This window comes from Notolepis coatsorum, assembly GCF_963971535.1.
Source record: "Notolepis coatsorum genome assembly, chromosome: 1".
Classification (NCBI taxonomy): Eukaryota; Metazoa; Chordata; class Actinopteri; order Aulopiformes; family Paralepididae; genus Notolepis; species Notolepis coatsorum.
The window spans coordinates 127,084,342-127,101,841 of record NC_140165.1 but is presented as its reverse complement, the minus strand read 5'-3'; the positions used below and the strand labels follow the sequence as shown (position 1 = coordinate 127,101,841).

Here is a 17,500-nt window from a genome sequence, read left to right as displayed (position 1 = left end):
CCAAAGCTTCTTTCTTTCACCATAGGATCGAGGCCTCTGCCAAGAATCTTCGCAAACTGCATGCTACCATGTCCTCCCTCCTCACTCCCCCCCCACCCCCCCCTCCCTCATCTTTCTCTGCCGAAGACTTTGCGATCTTCTTTGAGGAAAAAGTGGAGAACACCCGCAGCTCCTTCTCCCAACCCCCACCCATTCCAAATGCTGAATCGAGAACCTCATCCTTCACTCTGTCATCTTTCTCTCCCATTACAGAAGCCGAGACCCTGACACTGGTAACGTCGAACCGTCCGACTACATGCCAGCTGGACCGGCTACCTTCCCCACTCCTCCAGACCATAGCACCAGACATCCTCCCATTCCTAACTGCAACCATCAACTCCTCACTCAACTCAGGGGTGGTCCCCACCTCCCTAAAACAAGCCAGAGTCACGCCCCTCATAAAAAAAACATCCCTGAACCCTACCGTCATAGGCAACTACCGTCCTGTCTCTCTTCTCTCCTTCCTTTCTAAAACACTTGAACGTGCTGTATCCAACCAACTTACTGCTTATCTCTTACAGAATGACCTCCTAGACCCTAATCAGTCAGGCTTCAGGACTGGTCACTCCACAGAGACAGCCCTCATTGCGGTCACAGAGGCACTTCACTTAGCAAAAGCTAAAGGCCTCTCCTCTGTCCTGATTCTCCTAGATCTATCTGCAGCCTTCGACACAGTCAACCACCAGATCCTCCTCGCGGCCCTCGCAGGAATGGGAGTGGCTGGCTCTGCGCTGACATGGTTGTCATCATACCTCAATGACCGCTCCTACCAAGTGTCATGGAGAGGGACCCTGTCGGCCACCCGCCCCCTGCGGACGGGTGTCCCCCAGGGCTCGGTTTTAGGACCCCTTCTCTTCTCCCTCTACACTAAATCACTGGGTACCATTATCACGTCTCATGGCTTCTCCTACCACTGTTATGCCGACGATACTCAACTCTTCCTCTCCTTCCCTCCCTCAGATATCCACGTCTCTGAGCGGATCTCGGCCTGTCTGTCCGACATCTCTGCCTGGATGACGACCAACCACCTCAAACTGAACCTAAGCAAAACAGAATTGCTCCACCTGCCGGCCAAATCCTCCCCCCTGACCGACCTTTCCATCACAGTCGAGAATGCAGCTGTGACCGCGTCCCCGACCGCCAAGAACCTTGGTGTTGTCCTCGACGACCAGTTGAACTTCTCTGCTCACATCGCAGCGACAACCAGAACCTGCCGATTCCTCCTGAGCAACGTCAGAAGGATCCGCCCCTTCCTGACAAAAGAAGCCACCCAACTCCTCGTCCAATCAACAGTCATCTCCCGCCTCGACTACTGCAACGCACTGCTCGCTGGCCTCCCGGCCAATGCCACTAAGCCTCTTCAACTCATTCAGAACGCAGTGGCCCGCCTGATCTCAAACCTACCGAAGTCGGCCCATGTCACCCCACTTCTTAGGGACCTGCACTGGCTCCCCATTGCTGCACGAATCCGCTTCAAGGCCCTCGACCTAGCATACCTTCGGGCAAAGGGAACTGCTCCCGCCTACCTCCGGTCAATGGTCTCTAACTACACACCCTCAAGACCCCTACGCTCTGCATCTTCTGGCCGCCTCAGACCTACTCCTATCCAAGCTCCGGGAGGGTCATCAAAGAGAAGTCGCCTATTCTCAATCCTTGCCCCACAATGGTGGAATGAACTACCCACCCCAGTTAGGACAGCCGAAACACGTCCAATCTTTCGCCGTCGACTAAAGACGCACTTCTTCAACCATTATCTGAATTAAAAAAAGAAGAAAAAAAAATGTATCTAACCCTAACTAACCATACTGTCATGCACTTGTCCTAATAAACTAACCTAGTCAACACTTTGATGAACATTGTTACTCAGCTGATAGAGTTGTGCCCTTCCTGATGGCTTGTCGTACAGAACTTGTAAGTCGCTTTGGATAAAAGCGTTTCAGCTAAATGACTAAATGTAAATGTAAATGTGAAGGTACTACGCTGTCCAGTGTTGAATTCTTAGGTTTACGGATTGCATTAAAGGGGAATGACAAAGATTGTACAGCCAGTATGAGAAGACGTTACAAAGAAATAAACACAACGCAGAACTACACAAGCCAACAGATGAAGAGGTGATACTGGCTGATTGATCGAAATCCAACAACCTGCATGAGAGCATCATCATCTATGAAAACAAACATACACATATACAGTTGTGTGGCACTGTGCAAGTTAATTAATGAACGAGTGAATGAATGAATGAATGAATGAATGAATGAATGAATGAATGAATGAATGAATGAACCTTGAGCTACAGTATACTCTCCAGCAGGGAGACGAAACATTAAGGCATTTATGAACAACTGAAACCACTTCTCAAATGCAGACCTCCTAGACACCATTATACCAAACGCTGGAGAATAGTTATATAGACAGAGAGAGAGAGAGAGAGAGAGAGAGAGAGAGAGAGAGAGAGAGAGAGAGAGAGAGAGAGAGAGAGAGAGAGAGAGAGAGAGAGAGAGAGAGAGAGAGAGAGAGAGAGAGAGAGAACCTTGAGCTCTAGCATGGTCTCTAGCTGGGAGAAGCAGCCGCTGGGTGTAGACTGAGGGTCCTTGCCTCTCTCCTGAGGAGACCACTTCAACATCAGCTGGAGCCATCTCTCCAGCCTGCCCAGCAACAGACTGGAAAACACAGTCAACACATTCAACTCAAGTCTCAAGTTCTCGCCATTGTTGTTGTTTGTGGTGGTGTGTGTAGTATAGTAGTGTACATGAGACCCAGTGCCTCATCCGTAGCTAACATTGTATTATTGCACTATCGCAGGACCTTAGCATGTCTTACCATGCTTTTTGTAAAATGTCTCTAGGGTCTGGCTGTATTTACAATATTTGTGTCCAATGCCTGTTTGAATTGTATGTGGACATAAATAAATTATTAAAATATGCGTGTGTGTGTGTGTGTGTGTGTGTGTGTGTGTGTGTGTGTGTGTGTGTGTGTGTGTACCTGTTGAGGTTGTTGGGCTGAGGCAGGTGTTTGGAGAAGCGGACCTCTCCTGTGAGGTCCTCATACACCACAATATCATCATCCTGCTTTGACTTCAGTTTATGGTGCCTAGAAAAATGGATTGTGTCAGATTGTGAAAAATAAATTAAATTGAAGTTTTGCAATAACAAATCTGTCACCACTCCTATTAAGAAAGAACACAGAGGCAGTCGTGTCGGCACCAGGCACACCTTTCCTTCCTTTCTTTGCCCCAGTGCCTCCCTTCTCTAGGTTCATAGTGTCTTGAAGTAAAATCATGAAATAATGTTTATCTGGAACGATGCCTATCGCTGCTTAACATCCAATTCCGTTGAAAAAAGATAGGAAGGGTGGTGAACGGGGCCAGATTATGACGTGCATCCCCCCACTCATTTGAGTCAAGCGTTGCTTTACCACCCGCTTTCTTGCTAAATTTGAACACATTTTAGACAAAGGAAATTCGGTGGAATGATATTGCGTCATGGAACAGATTGTGAAATTGGGTGAAATTGGGTGTGTGTGAGGGGGCTATTAAACATGAACTTATCTTCACATTACCCCTTCATTTCAGCAAAACATCCACTGTCTGGACAGCGACAGAATTTGGTGAATTTGAGTCTAGTTCAGATTGAATGTGCCTATGTGTCCTACTAGATGTGAAGTCCGTGGGAACAGGATTCTGTGCGTCAGTGCGCAGATTGATTAGACTGATGGTGGCTATCTAGTTAGTACCATGGTACGGGTTGCCAGGTTGGTAGGAAGGGCCGAAAACCAGTGATGCACTCAAACACCAACGTTCCAAAGCTCCAGTAGTCCACCGTGACTGTGTACTTCTGTCTCTCTATGAGCTCTGGGGCCTGGGAGACAGGAGGAGGAAGAGATTAGAGGGAAGAGGGAACAATGGTTCATTCATTATTGTGTTAATATTTGTGTGTTTAAGAAGACACTAGTGTTGAAGGGGCACTTCACAGAAAAACAACGCTGGCTTATCTTGCACATAATTCTCACACACATCCCAAGGCTCTAAGCTGTTTTGCACACAGACTTTTGGTTTGACAGTTATTGAGATTGAATGAGTTTGAATATGGCCACCAGTGGTGTCATCAGAGGACACTGCATCGTTGCGTTGTGTTACAAAACATAGCAATCCCTATTGAAATCCGTATCCCTACTCTTTCATCATTTTATTGAGCTGTAATTACAGTTTTTCTCAATTGCTTTGGTGCATTTCTCTGATCAGAATTAAAGTTCTCATAACTGTTAGTTCAACCTCCACAACATTTTGTAATTTGTGCACATCATAGTAGCAGTTTCTCATTCCTCTGAACAAATTGCAAATGGTTTTGGACATGCATCAATTGCTTTCATACAATTCTCTGCTGTTTTATAACATTATCATTTGCTTAGGTCATGTCAGTCAAAATGAACTATACTTATGACTGCTGAATAGTCATTCCCTATAAAACTAATAATCCTCATTTCATTGCTTGAGTCATTACATACAAATATGTTGAACTAGTTGTCAAAATCTGTCAAGCAAATTTTATACATTTCTTTATAATTTTTCCCCTGAATGGAGCTGGATGCCAGGGAATCGCTGCACACATTCATATATGTTGATGAGGCGGGTTTCAATCTGGCAAAAGGTAGAAGGCGTGGAAGGAATCGCATTGGACAGAGAGCAACCACTGATGTCCCAGGCCAACGAGGAGGGAATATTACAATGTGTGCAGCCATCTCAGAAAACGGCGTCCTCACCCATATGCCCCGCATTGGTCCATACAACACACAACATCTGCTGACTTTTTTAGACACTCTTTACAGGGACATAATCCCTGAGAATGAGAGGGGTCTAAATGGCGACCATCTGACCAAGTACATTGTTGTATGGGATAATGTGCGTTTTCACCACGCAATTCTGGTCACACAGTGGTTTGCAGGACATGAAAGGATGCTGGTGGAATATCTCCCTCCCTACTCCCCATTCCTGAATCCAATAGCCAGACAGACAGGAACGTCTGGATGTGAATGAATGATTTACAGTACTGTGTATGTCGTATGTTCCAATTCAGTTCCAATATACATTTTACATTTACATTTAGTCATTTAGCTGACGCTTTTATCCAAAGCGACTTACAAGTTCTGTACGACAAGCCATCAGGAAGGGCACAACTTTATCAGCTGAGCAACAATGTTCATCAAAGTGTTGAGTGCTACAGTGTAGGTTAGTTTACAGTATTAGGACAAGTGCATGACAGTACGGTTCGTTAGGGTTAGATAATTTTTTTTTTTATTCAGATAATGGTTGAAGAAGTGCGTCTTTAGTCGACGGCGAAAGATTGGACGGGTTTCGGCTGTCCTAACTGGGGTGGGTAGTTCATTCCACCATTGTGGGGCAAGGACTGAGAATAGGCGACTTCTCTTTGTACTCCCAATATGTACTGCAATATTGTTTACAGTTGTGCACAGCTCTACCCAAAGGCCAAAGGGTGTTTCTTATGTTTGTTGTAAATTTTGTTTGTATTTTTCTTTTGCACAATGCTGTGAACAAATTAAAATTGCAAAGAGCATATGCAGTAAAAATTTGAAACATACGTGTCTTGTACTCATTTACCTCACTAAATACAGCAATGTGTAACTGTAGATTTCAAATGGCTGTGCAAATAGTGTATAGTGCTGTCTTGAGCATTTTCAGAAAGTGTCACCAAGATCTGACTTTTTTTGCATTGGAAAACACTTACAGAGTGAACTGTCATAACGAAAACATGGCAAAGCCATTTGACTATCTTGTTCATAAACAATGGTGTCAGGACTTTTCATTTTGATGACAGTGACACTTTCATTGACATGAACACTTGCTTTTGAGGAATGAATTATCCATTTTGAGCAAGTGACACGCTTCTGCAGGTTATCACCTAGTGTTGTGAAGGATCAGATTAAACCGAATATATATATTTATTTATATATATATATTTAAATAGTATTTGTATATCGTTTGATATCCCCTGTATATTCCTTGTACAATATGCACTGAATATCCCTTTAGTCTACTAAACAGCCCATAATAGTTTCATTCTACCATTGGACGAGAACCTGGCGCCATCAGCCATACCCCTAGGTTCAAGTTCAATCGTGCCGCCCAACATGTCGTGGCAAGCCCCGGTTCCGCGTAGGAATACGTCGGGCGAAATACGAATGGTACTATTTGTTCACAGCGCATATATATATGGCGCAAGTAAAGTAGAACTTTCTTTTAGTCCAGTTCTTTACCCTCCAACAGAGTAACAGACGCGAAGCCTCACCCACGACGCACGTGTGGTGTAGTAAGGCCTACTTGGCCTCAGAATAGGCATTGAGATACCGTGTGGATTAATAGTTGAATAGTCATAGTTTGGCACTATACCGTCGAGTTGGACGTATTCTATTAAGCTAATAATAGTCTATTTATGTATGGTGCATCGTTCGGTTAGAGTTATAAAGTTATCAGTACCCCCATCGTTCCTGACGTTATCTGGACGCTTAACCAGGCTGGGCAGACCACTAGTGGTGCTTGCATCCGAGGAGCTCCGGGCCAGGGCGACTGGACCTGTATATTGGATTACTCTACCCGGACGACGGCGAGCCTTCCACGGCTTGGATTATGCTTTGGGTGCTTTGATTATTCCATGGATAACGGCCAACACTGCGGAGTGTTGGAACTACCCCCCGGAGAGGACTCCAGGTGAGACGGCGCTCTACACCAGTGAGGTCGCCTCACGTCTCTCCGTTGTGGACCGGCAGCTACCGTCCACCAGAGGGTCCAGCTGTATTCGTCTGCGGACCGAGATTCTGTGGGCACCGTGTTCAAGACTTTGAATTCTCCCAAGAAATCGTCGGCCAGATGGGATACCGCCAGCGGCTTCTCTAACCCCCCCCTCCTACTGTCTTACAACCAGCGGGACCCCCCCCCCCCCCCTTAGTGTATCCAGCTATAATCATTTAAGTACCATCGCTATAGTTTCCTAAAGAAACAGGTTGTATACTTACTCCCTGCGTAACCAGAGATTGGACATTCAATGTTGATTTACCTACGAATACTCATTTGCCATACAAGTGCATATTTCAAATCATAAGTGTAAACAAGTGAACGTTGTATATACCTTTTGCTATATTAAATATTCGATTTGTACATTTGTGTGGACTTCGTTTCATCAGGTGGGAAAGTGTTCATCATATTTATATCATGTACTGGATGGCCAGAAGTTAAAGTACAAGAGGTAGTGGTATTAAATACCATATCTAACAATACAGTCAGGGAATTGTACCCCTCAGTTACAATTGGTCCTTCGAGCCGGAGGGTAACTAGTGTAATATTAATATAGTGTTATTAATATTGAAATGGCCTATGATGAACACTCCACGAAACGGTCCTCCTAACCTAGAACGCCCGCGGCGCAGACGACAGACACCTCAGTACTTAGAGGCTTACGCCGTCAGTCAACTACCTAGCCTTCGACAAACGGTAAACGCGGTAAAAGTAGAAAGTAAAATTATGTCTGACCTTAACGACCAGGTTTCCCCGACCACAGAGGCCCTAGTAGGTTCTAATGTAACTGACCAAGCTCACGGTGGGGACCAGGAGGGAGCTGACATGCCTTTACCCCCCGCCACTACCGAAGAAGTAGTCCCCGACCAGCCCGGGGAGGAAGACAACCCTACAGAGAGAGAACTCTGCACGGAAGAAGAGGAGGAGAGCGCCGAGGAAATAGAGCTCCAGGACTCCCCAACGAGTACCCCCAGGAGCGGCTCACGCAGGAGCGGCTCACCTCCACAACCGCCTTCCCCCAGCGAAGCGGAGAGGATGCTACAACAGGCGTTCCTCGTCAGCCTGACAGCCTCTACCGAACGCGATCGACTTCAGGGTGAACGCGATCGTCTCCAAGCACAGGCGCTCAGCGAGCGCGAACAACTCCAAGCGCAACAACGGAGCGAAGAAGAGCGCACACGCCTGGAGATGAGACGCCTTCAGACGGAAGAGAATATGGCAAGAGACCGGGCCGACGCCCAGCGCGCCGCTGCCGGTGCCCAAAGAGAAGCAGATCTCACCAAGCGCGAAGTCGAGCACGACAAGTTACAAGCGCAGCTAATGGAGCAGCTGATCCGCAAGGCAACACCCTCTCCCTCCGCCAGGGGTTCAAGGAACTCGTCGAGACAACAGTCAAGGGCAGCGTCTCCTCAACGAGCAAGCGACCCTGAACTTGACCAACAGACCGAGCCTATACCCCCCGCAGACCCCCTTCCCAGACCGGTCCAAGCGAGACCCAGCTACAAGGAAGGAGCGGCATACACTGCGGAGAAGCTAAATAAACGATTACAGGATCTGGAAGATCTGATAGAGGAAGAAGAAGGAGAGGAGGAGAACCAAGCCCGACGACAGCACAGTACTCCACCGGACCAGGAGGTCCAATACAGCCCAGGCTATACCCCCGCGGCGCTGCGCTACAGACCCCCGACTCTATTCACGGGTGAGCACGACGCACGACCAGCCCCGAGGAATAGCACCTGGACCAGCGGGCCTTGGTACCCTGTCAGTACCAGCCCACAGCGAGGCGCAAGAGGGGACTCGCCCAGGAGGTCTCTCCCCCAACGCTCGCCGATGTATCAGCCATCCACGGCGTCATACATTGCCACGCCGTCGTTTCCAGACTTCGCCTATGAGAGTCGAGCACAGTACACGGAGCTCCGGATGTGCTTAGAGACAATGATGGTGGATGTCGCTGATGAACGCCACAAGTATGCAATATTACTGAAGCACCTGAAAGTACCGCGAGCGCACAATATAGCGCTAGCCTATGCCACCTCTTCGACACCATACACAGCGGCCCTAGCGGCGCTGGACCAGAGATATGGACGTATATGGGATTACGTAATCCAAGAGATAAGGCATATTGATCGCCTACCCCCAGCCACAGACAATCGCTCATTAGACGACCTGTCAATCAAAGTGCAGTCCCTGGTAGGGATGCTGGGAGCGCAACGGGAAAAGGGCATGCATGAGCTATACGCCAACTCTAACGTCGAGAGGATTTTGGAGAAGCTGCCACCCGCAAGACAGGAGCGTTTTAGGCGGCAGAGAGACTACCGGGATCCCAACGGCCCCGAACCATCCCTCCTTGATCTAGCCGACTTCCTGGCGAGAGAAGTCAGCAGCTTACGACTGGATACGTTCGGGCGGAGCACGCCAAGCTCCAGAGAGGGACCCAGGAGAATAAATGATGGAAGAAGATCGGTGACTGTCATGCACCAATCAGAGTCAGTACCGAGCAGTAAGAGCCACAGTACCCCCTCGAGAAAAGAGAAGTGGAAGATGGTTTGCCCCTACTGTGAGAAAGAACACTGGCTGTCACAATGTGACCTATTCACAAAGATGAATGCAGAAGAAGTGAGTCAATGGATAAAGTCCAACAGGCGCTGTTACCGATGTGCGCGGCCACACATGGCAGCCGAATGCCGCCTAAAGAAAAGGTGCAGTCGGTGCGACGGAGCCCATCTAGATATACTACACGAAAGTAACAGAAGACGGCCTCCACCTGCACCATCGAGCGGCACCAAGGCAAGTGTCATGTACATTGACCCCGCCAGCAGCAGCGGCGCCCAAGTGCTCTTAAAGGTAGTCCGTGTGACATTGAGCTACCAAGATAAAGTCATGGACACTTACGCCGTCCTTGATGACGGGTCAGAGAAGACCCTTCTGCTCGCGTCCGCTGCGGCCCAGCTGGGACTGCGGGGGAGCGAGAACGAAATGACGATTCGGACAATAAGAAGAGATTTAAAGACGATAAAGGGCGAGAATGTCTCCTTCACTATCGCAGCAAACGGGCAGCCAGAGCGACGGTATAAGATTACAAATGCTTTCACCAGCCAAGAAATAGGACTATCGCAGTACACCTACCCTATCGCCAAGTTGATGGATAAATATGTGCACCTGCGCCAATTACCTATCCCGCTCATAGACGGCGCTACCCCGACCCTGCTGATAGGCTCCGACCATGCAGAACTCATAGTCCCGATTGACCGGGTCCATACAGGACCCCGAGGCTGTCCTGCAGCAGTCGAGACCCGCCTAGGGTGGACCCTACAAGGCCCCCTCGCTAAATCTCTCAACCGAACAGCAGCCACTAGCTGCCTCCACTCCAGAACGACAGAAGAAGACACCACTCTCCTGCAGCATGTCGAGAGGCTATGGACACTAGAGACAATGCCCTTTAAGAACGAAAAGAAAGATATTCGTTCTAAAGAAGACATTTACGCCATCAACCTACTCGAGCAAGGGACAAAGAGAGTCACAGTCGGCGGAGTGATGAGATACGCAACTCCACTCCTGAGGCGAGAGGGAATGCCCACCTTTCACGCAAAGAAAGACGCCACGGAGCGCTATCTATTGAACACAGAGCGGCGCCTAGCCAAAGACCCCGCTCAAGAGCGTGTGTACCGCGCTGAGATTGAGAAGCTAATCACAGCGGGACACGTAACAAAGATTGACATTAAAGAGGCCGATCAGACGACCGAATCATGGTACGTGCCGCATCACAAGGTCCATCACAACGGCAAGGATCGCATTGTGTTTAACTGCAGCTACCAGATCGGATCCCAAAATCTGAATAAAGAGCTCTTGCCCGGCCCCACACTCGGCCCCTCCCTACTAGGCGTGCTACTGCGCTTCCGCCAGGACAAGGTGGCTATCAGCGGGGATATCAAAGGGATGTTCTTGCAGGTGAGACTAGTAGAGGAGGACAAGCCCCTGCTGCGGTTCCTATGGAGAGAGAGGATCGGAGATGAGAACCCAGCCATCTACCAGTGGGAAGTACTCCCCTTCGGAACCACATGCAGCCCGTGCTGTGCTACATTTGCACTACAGAAACACGTCGCAGAGGACCCAGCAGCAGATGAAGAGGTCCAACACAGTGTGAAGAACAGTTTCTACGTGGACAACTGTTTACAAAGCGTTTCGACTCAAGAAGAAGCCGAGGCTCTCCTAATCAAGTTACGCGCCTCCCTGATCAAAGGCGGCTTTGATCTCAGGCAGTGGGCCAGCAGTGACCCGCACGTATTGCGCAGCCTCTCCCCCGCGGACAAGGCTGCCAGCAGCGAGACCTGGATGGCGACCATCCCAGGAGAAGCCCAAGAAATGACACTAGGACTAGTCTGGCGCTTCAAAACAGACTCGCTCCACTATAGACACAAACCCTTGGCTCCAGAGCAGGGAAGGTCGACGGCGATACCGACCACCAGACGGAGTGTGTACAGAACACTCGCCAGACAATATGACCCGTTGGGATGTATTCTACCTTACACCACCAGGGCAAAGATGATTGTACGAGCACTATGGGACAAGGACCAGGGCTGGGACGACCCAATACCCGCACACCTTGCCTCAACATGGAGAGAGTGGGAGACGGAACTCCGCTCACTCCCAGGCGTCAATATACGCCGCAGCTACTTCCCATCCACAGTGAGGCCAGAGACATGCGAGATTGATCTACACGTCTTCAGCGACGCCTCCGAAGTAGCCTATGGATCGGTGGCCTACTTGCGTGCCCAAGAGAAGGGAGGAAAGATACACACTGCTTTCATCCTGGCCCGCTCAAGAATAGCCCCACGTAAGCAACAATCTATCCCACGTCTAGAGCTCTGCGCAGCCCTAGCAGGAGCGCATATAGCCACGTTAATCCAACGTGAACTCACCATTCCGGTGCACAGAACAATCTTGTGGTCAGATTCCACGACAGTACTCACATGGATCAAGTCTGATTCATGCAGATACAAAGTCTTCGTGGGAGTCAGAGTCACCGAGATTCAAGAGTTAACAGAAGCAGCGAGCTGGCGGTATGTGGACACCAAACACAACCCAGCTGACGTCATCACCCGGGGAATGTCTCTGGATGACCTTACCCGTCGCAACATCTACAGTGACGGACCAGAACTCCTCCAGCTCCCGGAAGGAGAGTGGCCTACGCCCACCCCACGGGAAGCAAGTAACGAGGAGGCTGAGAACAAGAAACCTATGTTCTGTGGACTGAGCACAGTCGCCTCCACAAACCCCAACATAGATGACTGCATTACCCTAGAGAGTGCGCAGCAGAGGACATTCCTGTGGCACCACCCAGAGATTCAGTCCACCACTGACATGTCAGCAGCTGACTACGAAGAAGCAGAACTTCTTCTACTACAACGAGCCCAGAGAGACTCGTTCCCCGATGAGCTAGACTGTCTACGGGGAGGAAACCCCGTCCCATCAGACAGCAGACTGCTCCACCTGGCACCCGAGAGTGACGCCCATAATCTCATCAGAGTGGGTGGTCGCCTGCGGAGAGCCCCCGATCTACCGGATGACATTAAGTACCCGATAGTCTTGAACAGCCGACACAAGGTCACAGAGCTGATCATAAAGAAATACGACGAGGATGTACACCACGCAGGAGCAGAGAGTCTTCGCGGAGATCAGACGTCGTTATTGGATACTGCAAGGGAGAGAAGCAGTGCGGCGCTTCCAGCGAACCTGTCTAGACTGCCGTAAGTGGCGCGCGCAGCCCAGCATACCACGGATGGCTGACATACCTCCCTGTCACCTCCGACTCGGCGACAAGCCATTCCACTCCACAGGCATGGACTGCTTTGGCCCGTTGTATATAAAGAGAGGAAGAGGAACCGAGAAGCGGTGGGGTATTGTATTCAAATGCATGACCACCAGAGCGATACATATCGAGCTCCTTCCGACCATGAGCACAGACTCATTCCTTATGGCCTTCCGAAGATTCACATCACGGAAAGGAAAACCGTCTACATTGTTGTCTGATCACGGGACAAACTTCAAAGGCGGAGAAAGAGAGCTGAGAGAGAGCTTCCAAGCTATGGGCCCAGAACTTAAGACCCACCTCGCTCCATCCCAGATTGACTTCCAGTTTAATCCCCCGAACGCACCCCACTTCGGTGGAACCTGGGAACGAGAAGTATGTTCTATAAAGACAGCCCTGTACGCCGTGCTTGGGGCCCAGACTGTGGCGGAAGAAGTCCTGATGACAGTCCTCACGGAGATCGAGGGAGTATTGAACTCAAAGCCCCTCGGTTACGTCTCCAGTGATGTAGCAGATGTCGACCCAGTCACCCCCAACACACTCCTAATGGGGCGGCTGGACCCCGCGCTACCCCAGACAATGTACAGGCCTGAAGAAGCGAACGGCCGAGGAATGTGGAGGTACAGTCAAGTACTAGCTGACAAGTTTTGGAGCAGCTTCCTACTCCACTACCTACCGTCTCTACAGACCCGCCAGCAGTGGGTAAAAGAGAGAGACAATTTGACAGAAGGAACAGTCGTCATGATTATCGACCAGTCACTACCCAGAGCTATGTGGCCGGCTGGCCGCGTAAGCAAAGTGATCACCGGTGCCGATGGCAAGGTCCGAGCAGCTGAAGTACTCGTCCAAGGGCGCACTTACACACGACCCGTGGCGAGGCTAATAGAACTGCCCCGACTCCCAGACACTATCGATGATGACCATGACCCCATGACTTTGTGAGTTGACTGACCCTTACAGCGGACCTTGAGTGGTAGACAGTGCGGTTAATCTGTCTCTGCTTAGCTAATTAGGTGGGACTAATTAGGGGGCGGCTGTTGTGAAGGATCAGATTAAACCGAATATATATATTTATTTATATATATATATTTAAATAGTATTTGTATATCGTTTGATATCCCCTGTATATTCCTTGTACAATATGCACTGAATATCCCTTTAGTCTACTAAACAGCCCATAATAGTTTCATTCTACCATTGGACGAGAACCTGGCGCCATCAGCCATACCCCTAGGTTCAAGTTCAATCGTGCCGCCCAACATGTCGTGGCAAGCCCCGGTTCCGCGTAGGAATACGTCGGGCGAAATACGAATGGTACTATTTGTTCACAGCGCATATATATATGGCGCAAGTAAAGTAGAACTTTCTTTTAGTCCAGTTCTTTACCCTCCAACAGAGTAACAGACGCGAAGCCTCACCCACGACGCACGTGTGGTGTAGTAAGGCCTACTTGGCCTCAGAATAGGCATTGAGATACCGTGTGGATTAATAGTTGAATAGTCATAGTTTGGCACTATACCGTCGAGTTGGACGTATTCTATTAAGCTAATAATAGTCTATTTATGTATGGTGCATCGTTCGGTTAGAGTTATAAAGTTATCAGTACCCCCATCGTTCCTGACGTTATCTGGACGCTTAACCAGGCTGGGCAGACCACTAGTGGTGCTTGCATCCGAGGAGCTCCGGGCCAGGGCGACTGGACCTGTATATTGGATTACTCTACCCGGACGACGGCGAGCCTTCCACGGCTTGGATTATGCTTTGGGTGCTTTGATTATTCCATGGATAACGGCCAACACTGCGGAGTGTTGGAACTACCCCCCGGAGAGGACTCCAGGTGAGACGGCGCTCTACACCAGTGAGGTCGCCTCACGTCTCTCCGTTGTGGACCGGCAGCTACCGTCCACCAGAGGGTCCAGCTGTATTCGTCTGCGGACCGAGATTCTGTGGGCACCGTGTTCAAGACTTTGAATTCTCCCAAGAAATCGTCGGCCAGATGGGATACCGCCAGCGGCTTCTCTAACCCCCCCCTCCTACTGTCTTACAACCAGCGGGACCCCCCCCCCCCCCTTAGTGTATCCAGCTATAATCATTTAAGTACCATCGCTATAGTTTCCTAAAGAAACAGGTTGTATACTTACTCCCTGCGTAACCAGAGATTGGACATTCAATGTTGATTTACCTACGAATACTCATTTGCCATACAAGTGCATATTTCAAATCATAAGTGTAAACAAGTGAACGTTGTATATACCTTTTGCTATATTAAATATTCGATTTGTACATTTGTGTGGACTTCGTTTCATCAGGTGGGAAAGTGTTCATCATATTTATATCATGTACTGGATGGCCAGAAGTTAAAGTACAAGAGGTAGTGGTATTAAATACCATATCTAACAATACAGTCAGGGAATTGTACCCCTCAGTTACACCTAGGTTTTGCAGTTTGTACTAATTGTTTTGAGAAATGCACTAACAGTTATGAGAACTTTAATTCTGATCAGAGAAATGCACCAAAGCAATTGAGAAAAACTGTAACACAATGATTCAGTGTTCTCTGATGATGACACCACTGGTGGCCATATTCAAACTTTAAATCTCAATAACTGTCAAACCAAACAAATGTGTGCAAAATAGTTTAGAGCCTTGGGATATGTGTGAGATTATGTGCGAAATAAAACAATGTTGTTTTCCAGTGAAGTGCCCCTTTAAGGTGTGTTTATCACTGTTACTTACGAGGTATTGCAAAGTTCCCACATATGAGGTACACAGGCTGCTCTGATCCAGCTCCTTAGCATAGCCTAGATCTATGATCTTATGGAGCAACTGCGTTGGAGAAAGAAAGAAAGATAAACCAGGTGAACCATATTTTACTGACAAAATCACTTCATCCTGTAATTACTGTCTGACACGCTAAAAGGAGAACGACTAATGGACACCTACAGTGAAATATGTAAGCTCCTGATAACGGTGTATAACAGCTCATGTCTCACAGAACAGAAATAATAATGAAATCATCAAGTCGGGTTTATTTATCTTCCAACATGTGAATACTTTTCATAACAGTCTTTTGCCATACATTTCAACTTACAGTTCTTAAACTTAACTTAAAGTTCAACTTACAACGAACATACACAGTTTATGTTTGTTTTAGTAGAATTCCAAAGATAAACATGATGGGACATGTCTTGCTATTCCTTTCACTATTTGGGCAACTTTACACAATTCCTGTGAGTCTATGCAACACATCTGTAACGTATTTCTTTGTTTTGTTTTGTATTTCTAATCAAGTACTCTAAAGCAGCATTTTTCCACTTCAAGATTTCAAGCTGTTTTGGGCTGGGCTCCGCCCATAAGCGCTTTGAGTGACAGTCACCCGTCCCACAGTCTGCACTGGCAGACAGAGAGAGATATAGAGAGATTGAGGGGGATACTAATTAATTTCGCCGCGGGGGGTGACTGTGCATTGGTAACTTGTTTCAAATGACAATATATACCCCTGTGAATATTATTGCACGGATCGGAATACGATATTTTGACAGTGATATGCAAGTGGAGAAGCTCCAGCCCAGCGCGCACACACATTTACACACACTCCCGCGCGTGGTCGGGAGGTTGTGTGTAAATGCTCGTGTCCCTCTCTCTCTCTCCCTCTCTATCTCTCTCTCTCTCTCTCTATCTCTCTCTCCCTCTCTCTCGCTCGCTCGTTCTCAGCTGTCTCTGTCAGCACCTGCGCACGTCAACCCGTTTGAGGAAGTAATTCCACTCGCTCTGTTGTTGAACGAATTGTTGATTGTGGGCGGTGACTACAACCAGTGCCTTACACAGACCCCCATTGATTGATACAAACACCCATTGCTAGAAAACAATGATAAACACTGGAAAAGGCCATTTATAAGACAGGGGACCTTTAATATGTCTGGCCACATTTACGTAATACCCTTCATTTCCATACAAACTATTGAGGGCTTCGGGTTAGGATTAGGATAGTGTATTACATAATGAACCCACGTAAGAGCAATATACAAATATATGCTGTGATTCTGGGGTTCAAGCCAATATGGACTGTTAGAACATTTAGACAACAATGGCAAAAGCATGTGTTTTTTTGTTGTTGTAGGAGTCAAAGGCTTGAATGGAGATCTGGTTACATTGGTAATTACTAGGGCTGTCCCCGACTAAGGATTTGTATAGTCGACTTTGATTGGCAGACATTTTCCGATAACGACTGGTAGTCGACTATAGGTTTTTATTTTAATTATATATATATTTGTATCATTCCATTTGGGCTGTGGGGGTGTTTAATGTCTGAAGGAGTCGACTGAAGGCTTCTTGTCCTCTGCGAAAGCAATTGGTCCACTGATGGATACATCTTGAAATTTGTCTAGTCTAGTGTGTTCATTAGATGGGTAAATCCTCTTTCAGTGCCTCTGTGCCCATTTTTTAGGCAGTTAGCCTCTCTGGTATGCGCGCCATTAGCGTTAGCCACGCTTCTAGGCCTCTTTGCTTTTGGAAAGAATGATAAAAAAAAATTGGGCGGGGTTTCAGCTGTCCTGACTGTGGACAAAGACAACAACAAACAAACCAAAGATGAAATGACCTTCTGTTGCATCGTCTTATGAAACGTGTGCGTTTTATATGGATATAACTATATCATTTTTATGGCCTACATTAAAAAATATTGTTAACACCCCCCCCTCTGTTTTTTTCACACCCTCTTTAATCCTCTCGACATATTTAAACAATAACAAAGGAGTGGTTATTGGCACGGGTGTGCTGTGGTCGCGGGATGATCACAAGCATTTATTTATTTTATACAATATATTTTACAACCGTTTCAACAGTTA

The 17,500-nt window shown here is 47.9% G+C and overlaps 1 protein-coding gene across 2 annotated transcripts in view; it reads right to left on the bottom strand.

Moving 5' to 3' along the window:
* The window catches only part of ikbkb (inhibitor of nuclear factor kappa B kinase subunit beta), a 78,165-nt gene that overhangs the window by 16,393 nt on the left and 44,272 nt on the right, over nucleotides 1-17,500 (bottom strand). For both annotated transcript variants that reach the window (XM_084313811.1, XM_084313812.1), the window contains exons 7-10: nucleotides 15,390-15,479; nucleotides 3,772-3,896; nucleotides 3,022-3,129; nucleotides 2,570-2,699 (exon numbers count right to left, since the gene is read on the bottom strand). In XM_084313811.1, coding sequence (XP_084169937.1) covers nucleotides 2,570-2,699; nucleotides 3,022-3,129; nucleotides 3,772-3,896; nucleotides 15,390-15,479 — 453 coding nt within the window. The remainder of the gene's footprint in view (nucleotides 1-2,569; nucleotides 2,700-3,021; nucleotides 3,130-3,771; nucleotides 3,897-15,389; nucleotides 15,480-17,500) is intronic.